The 9,398-nt window shown below is 40.1% G+C and overlaps 1 protein-coding gene across 1 annotated transcript in view; it reads left to right on the top strand.

Annotated features, from left to right (window-relative positions):
• Positions 1 to 651: 651 nt before the first annotated feature.
• LOC101864541 (GDP-L-fucose synthase) overlaps positions 652 to 9,398 on the top strand; it is an 11,992-nt gene continuing 3,245 nt past the window's right edge. The window contains 6 exon segments of the mRNA XM_005103426.3: positions 652 to 690; positions 693 to 815; positions 1,991 to 2,064; positions 3,936 to 4,069; positions 5,734 to 5,865; positions 6,491 to 6,570. Coding sequence (XP_005103483.2) covers positions 652 to 690; positions 693 to 815; positions 1,991 to 2,064; positions 3,936 to 4,069; positions 5,734 to 5,865; positions 6,491 to 6,570 — 582 coding nt within the window.

The raw sequence follows: 9,398 nt of genomic DNA, 5'->3' as shown, positions 1-9,398 counted from the left end.
TCTCTCTCTCACTCTCTCTGTATATTATATACTACTACAAATACCCCTCCATCTTAAACAGAAATCGAGATATTGGCGATTGTCTGATTCAAGATAGATGAATACTTTTATCATCAAAAGCAGGAAAAATGAACATGCTTTAAGATGATAGCAATAACTCAATACGCCCAGACATTAATAAGCACCTGATTTAACCAGGATGCCATACAAATATTATTATATATGCTGCATGTTTGCTTCGCGCCATAATATCGTCTTTTGATATTATCTTCTACTCTAAAACTAGAAATACCGAAGAAAGTCTGTAGTTAGAATAATGTACTTGGTAATTTAGATCAATGTGACTTTAGAAAGTGCCCAAACCTGAAATGCTTAATTGAGATTTATACAAATTCTACAGTTGATTTTTATGCTATTGGACTCAAAGGCGTTAATTTTAATGGAATTAGACCAAAGTTTTCTTCACTTGTGTCTCTCGTTCTAATAGAAATTGTTCTAGTAGAAATTTTACGACACTTTTAATACGGTTAGATCACATAAGACCTAAAGATGTGTTACAAGAGAGTAACGAACACAACAAGAAAGAGGAAAAATAAGGACGATAGCTTTTTGATGGAAAAGACGAAGCAAACTAAACTAGAGGACTTGCCAATGACCCACATTCATATTGTCTCTATTTTCTTCAGAGAACCAACATTTTAATCAACGAAAATGTCCTGAGCACCAGCTACAAGTTCAATGTCAAGAAAGTGGTGTCATGCATGTCTACGTGCAACTTCCCTGTCAAAATAACGTATCCCTTCGATGAAACTATGGTGAGTCTATATATCCAATTGTTGAAACCATGGCGAGTCTATATTCTATTGATGGAACTACAGTGAGTCAGTATATTCTATTGATGAAACTATGGCTAGTCTATATAATATTCTATTGATGAAATTATGGTGAGTCAGTACGTCCCATACAGGAAAGAATGGTGAGTGAGTAATATCTTACAGAAGAAAGTACGGTGAGACGTTATAATATACACACACATTCATCTATCTATCTATCTATCTATCTATCTATCTATCTATCTATCTATCTATCTATCTATCTATCTATCTATCTATCTATCTATCTATCTATCTATCTATCTATCTATCTATCTATTATTTTGTGTTTAATAATAATAATAATAATAATAATATATTATGTGTTTGCGTGCGTGTGTGTGTGTGTACGTGTGTGTGTGTGTGTGTGTGTGTGTGTGTGTGTGTGTGTGTGTGTGTGTGTGTGTGTGTGTTTGTATGTATGTTGTGTGTGTGTGTGTGTGAAAGGCTTTCACTACTCACTCCGGCAGCATACAAATTTAAAGATAAATAAATTCCACACATTCTGACACATTCTTCTTTTGAATACAATAAGAGTTGCCCGAAATGTGGTCACTCCAAATCAAATTAACAAAACAAAAAATTAAAAAATCAACCCCCCCCCGGGTGACTGAAGTGTCTTAAGGCCATTCCCAAAGGGAGGGGGGGGGAGGGAGGCATTAACATCTCGAGTTCTTATGCACTGTAGAAATGGAATTGTAAATGGGCTGGTTCATCAATGTCATGCTCATGACTGTGTCTGAACTGCTATAGGGAACTGCTGCTTTTTCTTTCCTAATCCTTACTATCGTCGTTTTTCCTCAACTTCTTTTGTATGTTTATCACACTCTTGGGGCCCCGCTATTTCAGGGGTGCCTTGATATCGAAGCAGACAGACTTTGTGCTGTTGAAGCTAGAGAGGTGAGCAGAGTGAGTCTGATTCCCTGTAAGGACTTTTCGATTGACATCCACCCCTTGGCGCTCATAGACTTTATGCAGTTGCGAGCACCGTAAAACCTCAACAAAAACTAAACTAACAAAAAATCAGACTTGGTAAAATTCTGTGAAATGGATTGCCAGTTCTCCGTTGTTTGCTCATTGAAACTTTGAGTTTTTGTGTTGTCTTTTTTCCTTCTCAGCTGCATAACGGCCCCCCTCACGACAGCAACTTTGGCTTCTCATATGCCAAACGGATGATCGATGTGCTGAACACGTGAGTTTTGCTAATTAATATTTTTAAAACATTGGTAGATTCTCAGAAAAAGTGGTTTTGTCAAACATACATGTAGGGTGGGATAATGTTATACACACATACTCATCTATCTATCTATCTATCTATCTATCTATCTATCTATCTATCTATCTATCTATCTTAGGCAAGTTATGCACGTTAAAGATCCTTTGGTGGTCCAATATGGATAAAAATATTAATATGCTAGCTAGCTGCCAGTTCGATGAACGGACTCAAAGAAATCGATCGTCATGTCATTGTGGAAACAGTGTGCACTTGTTTTGAACGGAAGCCTCACTTGTTTACAATGGCGTCTTAGAAGACGGCTTTTCCCAAGATTAGATCTAAATGAAGCAAAAGAGAAATTGCAAATTAAACTACAGTGATTTCAGATTCCTTAATATAAGCGGGCACTCTTTAAATGATTCTGAATTTTTTTTCAAATTCGAAAGTAAAATGGTTCGGAAATTTCAGGGGACCAAAGTGACGAACGTTCACAATAAATAGATATTATTATTATACTAGCTAGGCCCCCTTTCGATGAAAGGAATGATCGGTGCATTAACATGAACTGTAAGTCATGGGCCTACTATATTTAAACTGTTCTGGAACAGAGCAGTAAACCTTGAGAGAAAAGTGACACATGTGTTTCCAAGTTGCCCAATACAATAATTATATGTATAGGTTGATTTTCTATTCCGCTTTCGTGGTTGTACACTCCAGAATTTCAAAGGTTTGGGATCATGATTGCGAATGGCTAGTGAATGGAAACCTCACTTGTTTACTTTGGCGTCTTAGAAGAATGACGTTCCCAAGATTAGATCTAAACGAAGCTAATAAAAAACTGAAGATTAAACTACATTGACTTCAGGCTCCTCAATTTTGAACCACAATTAATTTGGTCAAATTCGAAACTTAAGTGGTTCGGAAGTTTTAGGTCACTAAAGAAGACGAACTTTCATAATTATAATAAGTATATATATATATATATATATATATATATATATATATATATATATATATATATATATAAATTATATGCAACCGCAAAAGGTCAATGGTAGAAAATCTGACATTTTGCCCAGTTGACGGCTGAAACCTATTCTTATCGATTTTGGGCCACCAAGGGATCTTTAATCTTGAACGTGGGCAACGTGAACACCGGACGAACGACATTTTTTAGGCTTTGTCTGAGAAGGCTAGGTAGAGATCTTTCCTTCCATAAGATCAGGCGTGTGGCTGAAAGACACGAGGAAGAAGGAGCGGAGGAGTAGCAGTAGAAAGGCTGCAGAATGAGTCCGGAGCCCAGAAGGGGGGGGGGAGGAGGTTAGGGGGTGAGGGGAGAAAGTGGAAACACAAGCAGACGACAGAACATTGTTATTATAATAGATGTACAGAACAAATGAGTTTTACCAAACTTACATCTATGATAGATGTACGAACAAATAGTGAATTATGGACTTGTATGGTAGATGCCCGGAACAAGTGAGTTGTGCCGATCATGCATGTCGTCGCTGTAGCATTCTAAACAGCCAACTTCCAAAATGCATTTTTTTTCGCAGTTGTCCCTGATTTCTGACTGAGACCACAATACACATTTTATAAATTACTTTCGGCCAAGTTAACCTACCCAAATAGTCGATATAACCTTGGATACAGAACAGCTAACGTGTGTACAATAGCCTTGCTTTTTAGTTGTTGTTTTTTACACTCTCCTGTAAAATTTACAGAAACTGAGTTAGCTGCTTAGAATTATGCAGCTAGAATGTGTAGAATGGAGATTTGTCAGACATACATGTTTGATCGATGTACAGAACAAGTGCGTTTCTGATTCCATCATTTATTGTCTACAGAGCCTACAGCTCTCAGTTCGGATGTACCTACACTTCCGTGATCTCTGCTAACGTGTTTGGGCCCCACGACAACTTCAATCTGGAGGAGGGACACGTACTGCCTGGCCTCATGAGGAGAATACATAGCGCAAAAGGTTCAGAACTCTAAGATTTTGTACAGGTGTTTGTCAGTCTTTCTCTCCCTTTCTCTTTCTCTTTCTCTCTCTCTTTCTCTCTCTCTTTCTCTCTCTCTCTCTCTCTCGCCCTATCTCCCCCCCCCTCTCTCTCTCTCTCTCTCTCTCTCTCTCTCTCTCTCTCTCTCTCTCTCACACACACACACACACAGACTTTCTCCCTTTCTCTTTTTGTCTCTGTCTCTGTCTCTGTCTGTCTGTCTGTCTGTCTGTCTGTCTGTCTGTCTGTCTGTATGTCTGTCTGTCTGTCTGTCTGTCTGTCTGTCTGTCTGTCTGTCTGTCTGTCTGTCTCTCTCTCTCTCTCTCTCTGAGTGTCCTTCTCTCCGTCTCTCTTTCTCTTTGTGTCTTTATCTACATATCTCTGCGTGTGTTCGCGTGTGTTTATGTGTTTGCGTGTGTGTGTGTGTGCTTTTGTGCGTGGTGTGTGTGTGCTTTTGTGCGTGGTGTGTGTGTGTGTGTGTGTGTGTGTGTGTGTGTGTGTGCGTGTGTGTGTGTATGTGTGTGTGAGTGTGTGTGTGTGTGTGTTTGTATGTTTGAATATGTGCGTGTGTTTTTTAAATGAATCACCCAACCAGTATGATAGCTTCTAGACAATAATGATATCTTATTGGATCTTATCTGACCTGAAATGATCTTATCTTGTCTTATATGATAAAGCTGGTGAAGCTAAAAAAAGCTCATAATCTGTGTGATCTTACGCATAACACTGCATTGAAGTAAGCCTACTCTGTATAACATTTTGACTCTCAGCGTGAGACCCCGACATACGTAACTTTTTCAAATAACGTTTGGCGGACTCCTACGTTTATGTAGTCGGGGGGCTCTCGTGGTTTAGAGGTTATGGTGTTTGCCTCTCATCTGATAGGTCCAGGGTTCGAAAACTGACAGCAATGGAAAACATTTTTTTCTAAAGTGTTCTGTTTCTACCCCCTTGCCTCATCTAGGCTTCTGACTCTTTCTGCAGCCTATCTACTGCCATTTCCTGTCTTCTTTTTAATGCTGTCTTTCAGCCACATCCTTGATTTTAAGGTAAGTAAGATTTTAACACCTTTTCTTCTCAGATAAGGGCAAAAAATCCAGGAGGTCCCGTGTGCAAATTGCGCATCTTTAAGATCTCTTGGTGTTCAAAAATCGATAAGAGTAGGCTTCGGCCGCCTCCCAGGCAAAAATAAAAATTTCTTCCAATTAAGCTGAAAATGTTTAATGTGTCCCATAGGCTCAATATGACCTTATGCAGTTGCGAGTGATGTGAACCAGTTATCAAGCCCCCTCCCCCGAAAAACAACCCCAAAACAGACTAAGCAGTCGTGTCGATAACCTAGTGGTTTGGCACCCAGACCACTAATCGTGAGATTGCGGATTCGAGGTTTCGAGCTTCAGCTCAGTCCGACGTTGTGTCCTTGGCACTTTACACGAATTTCCTATAAGGCTCGGTCCTTTCAGAGATGGAGATTAAAGTCGGAGGTCCTGATTCTTAAATATCCTAATAGTGTTGGTAAGGGCGTCAAATCAATATCATTTCACGTTTCACATTTTCACTAAGCAGCCAATTTCGTGCTGTTTCCTAAGACAGTATATTACAGTAAACCTTTTAATGTGAACCATATTACTTTGACTCCACACAGAAAACAACACGCCTCTCGTGGTCTGGGGCACAGGTTCTCCAAGACGTCAATTCATTTACTCTCTGGATCTCGGACGACTTTTCTTGTGGGTGTTGAGAGAGTATGATGAAGTGGTGCCCATAATTCTTTCAGGTACTGTTAACGTCTGTGTGCGGTTTGTTTGAGAGGATCAAGAAAACAAAAGAGAAGGGATTCAGAAATTTGTCGTTTACTCCTTTTTCTTTCTTATTAAATGTCTGTTTTCTTATCTACCCTTCTTCTGTTCTTTGAATGTTACTGTTTAGGAACATATCTAATCGTCCTCAGTCTTGAAAGATTATACAATTTGTGCTACTCTTTCTATCTGGGCGGGTGGCTGGAGGGCGCCACTAGTCAGTTCTACTTTTCCGTTCTGTTGTTCTAGTCTGTCTATCTTGCCCTTTCCGGCGCTGACAGTCACTATGTCTAAGTGATCCTATTTATACAAATTAAACCGAAGTAAGCTTCTTGCCCATATCCTCTTTTTTTTAATTTATTAGACAATAGACCATTATCTAAAGTTATCACCTATGTGTCTGTGCTGTTTTTCTCACTGCCGTCTTCAAATTTAATATTTGTACTGTTTTTGATCTCTTAAAAGGGGCCACTTTATGAGACTTGTTCTTTTGCATACATGTCTAAGCTGAGAGTGTAATTATGCAGACAATGTTTATAGTAAAAATGAAGTCTTCCAAAGCAATGATCTCGTTAACTTTTGTGAGTTCTTCTTTGTGTACAGTGGGTGAAGAGGATGAGGTCTCCATCAAAGAGGCCGCTGACATGGTGGTGGAGGCCATGGACTTCAAGGGAGAAGTTGTTGTATCCTTTTTGCCTGATTGAGTCGATGGTGCCGTAAATCATGCTTAACCCTTTCATTGCTGAGATGTTTCCATCTGGTCCATCAGCGTTGTTGCAAAGGTAAACATTTTTTTTTTTTTTTTTTTGTGTTTAGGGCGCTCGCAACCGCATAAGGTCATATGAGTGCGCCAGACACACCTAATGTTTACAGTTGGGAGGAAATTTTGAGTTTTGTCTGGGTAGCAGCCGACACCTACTCTTATCGATTTTAGACCACCAAGGGATCTTTAACGTGCGCAACGTGCACACGGGCCCTCCCAGATGTTTCGCTCTTGTCAGAGAAGGCTAGGTGTAGATTTTTCCAACCAAGAGATCAGGGGAGTGGCTGAAAGACAGAAGTAAGAAGGAGCCAAAGAGTAGCAGTAGAAAGGCTACAGAAAGAGTCAGGATCCTAGAGGAGGGGGCAAAGGGGGTAAGGGAGGGGCAGAAAGAAGAGACGAAAGCACACGACACAATATTGCTAGAGAGCAGGAAAGGAGGTGAAAGGAGTCAATTTTAGAGAAGAAAATGTTTCGGTCGCTACCCGGATTCGAAACCGGGACTTTTGATTGAATGAGAGGCCAACACCTTAGCCTCTAGGCCACGTGAGCACCCTTTAAAATGTTTAAGCAAGAGAGAATTAAACAAAAACGTAATACACACATTTCCTTTTATTTAAGAATAATTTGAATATAAAAATAAAAAAGCTATACAAGCTGTGGATATAGGTATTTCCTAATACTTCCCATTTAGACTAGTATAAAAAGTGACACGAAACCGGTTTTTAAATTATTTTTTTAGCAAGCGAGTGCCTGAGTCTACACAGTATTGAAAAGGCTAAACAAGCATTCTGTTTTTTCCTCCGATGTCTATGTGCTGTTCGTTTGAATGTGGGTGATGAGAGAGTATGATGAAGTGACGCCCACAGTTCTGCTCTCAGGTATTGTCGATGTTTGCGTGCTGTTTTATTTGAGTGGATCAAGTGTATATTATAGAGAAGACATTGTTCTCTGGCTTGAAAAATGTAATAATGTTTGTTCTGATGTTGTCCAGATGGGCTGGTGGTTGAAGAACACCACTGGTAAGTACCACTAAAAAACACACTTCTGTTGTTCAGTCTGTCTATCGTCCTTATCCCGCGACTAATTGCAAGAATTGTGTCCATCCCCCGGGGCGGTGCTACAGACTGAAGTGTCTTTTGGCAATTCCCAAAGGAGGGACATAAACATGTAAATGGGCTGGTTCATCTATGTTATGCTCATAACTGTGCCTGAACTGCAACAGGGAACTGTTGCTTTTTCTTTCCTAATCCTTACTATCGTCATTTCTCCTCTACTTCTTTTGTATATTTGTCACACTCTTGTGATCCGCTCCTTCCGAGGTGCCTTGATAGTCGAAGCAGACTTTGTCCTGTTGAAGCTAGAGAGGTGAGCAGAGTAAGTCTGATTCCCTGTAAGGACTTCCCGGTTGACAAGCACCCCTTGGCGCTCATATGACGTTATGCCATTGCAAGAGCAGTAAAAACTCCACTAACACTAAAGAATTGTGGTGAAGTGCTTCTGCTTACTCATTTAAAACTAAAGTAAAGCTCTGGTCCAGAACTTGCAATGGAAAATGAGTAGATATTGAGGGAGAGCATAGATTACAAAGGAAACGGTCCAGGGAGGAATACATGAACCGACGGTGATGGTCAATGGTTCTTAAACCGCGCACACACCAAAACAAAAATAAAGAAAAAAACCCCCAAAAAACAATCTTTAATGCCCTGTTCTATCGATGGTGCCGTAAAACACAATACGAGTATTATACACAAACTAACGAAGAAACGACCCTTGGCCCCTCATGTCTCCGTCTCTCTACTTCACTTCGCAAAGTCCTGAGTATGGGGAATTTTTGTATTTTAATTGTAGAATGAGCCTGTCAATGTGTCAGCAGTCACAGTGGGCCTGGCATCAAATGAGGCTTCACAGGTAAGAAAAGCTGAAACAAAGAGAAGCCGCAAGCTGAGCACATCCACAAGTGGAACTGGAGCTTTTAAATGTTTAAAATGGCTCAAACTTTTCTCTGCCAGAAATAGGCTCATATTGGCCGCAGCAGAAGCCCCACGTCATTTTAACCTTAAATTTGTCCAATTCTTCTATTTCGCTGGAGACATAATATTCTCCTTTGTAGACGTATTGGTTATCGTCAGCCATTGACGGACGAGCTATTATTATTACCTTCGATGTGTCATTGTGTCAAGGTGTTGGTAGTGTCACCGTGTAGAATATAACACTACGTGAGGTAGCGTGTTGGTAGTGTCACCGTGTAGAATATAACACTATGTGAGGTAGCGTGTTGGTAGTGTCACCGTGTAGAACCTAACCCTATGTGAGGTAGCGTGTTGGTAGTGTCACCGTGTAGAATATAACCCTATGTGAGGTAGCGTGGTGACATTAGGGGCTCGTCACTATAATGGAACTGAAGAAACTAGCATTTTCCCCACAGGTTTGGGAATTTTGAATTTGTATTGTTTTGGCTGAACACCTTTCAAGTCCATTAAAGAACACATTCCTGTGTGGATAGCTTTGAAAAACGTTGATTAAAGGCACAAAAAGTGTACATTTTCTGTTTCCACGGACTCTCAAGCTAAACTATGGCGGCTATTTTCCACTAATTTTACTTCTGAAACCAGGTGACCCCTACCTCCTTCACTAGCAAAGGTCTCGACTTGTATTCAAGATAACTGGGTATTTGTTTCTTCAAAAGCAAGACAAATACACAACCGTTAAGATCATACCAATAACTCTGCATGCCCCAAAATTGTCGAG

Source organism: Aplysia californica, unplaced genomic scaffold (genome assembly GCF_000002075.1).
Source record: "Aplysia californica isolate F4 #8 unplaced genomic scaffold, AplCal3.0 scaffold00371, whole genome shotgun sequence".
NCBI classification, from domain to species: Eukaryota; Metazoa; Mollusca; class Gastropoda; order Aplysiida; family Aplysiidae; genus Aplysia; species Aplysia californica.
This window is presented reverse-complemented; position numbering and strand designations above follow the sequence as displayed.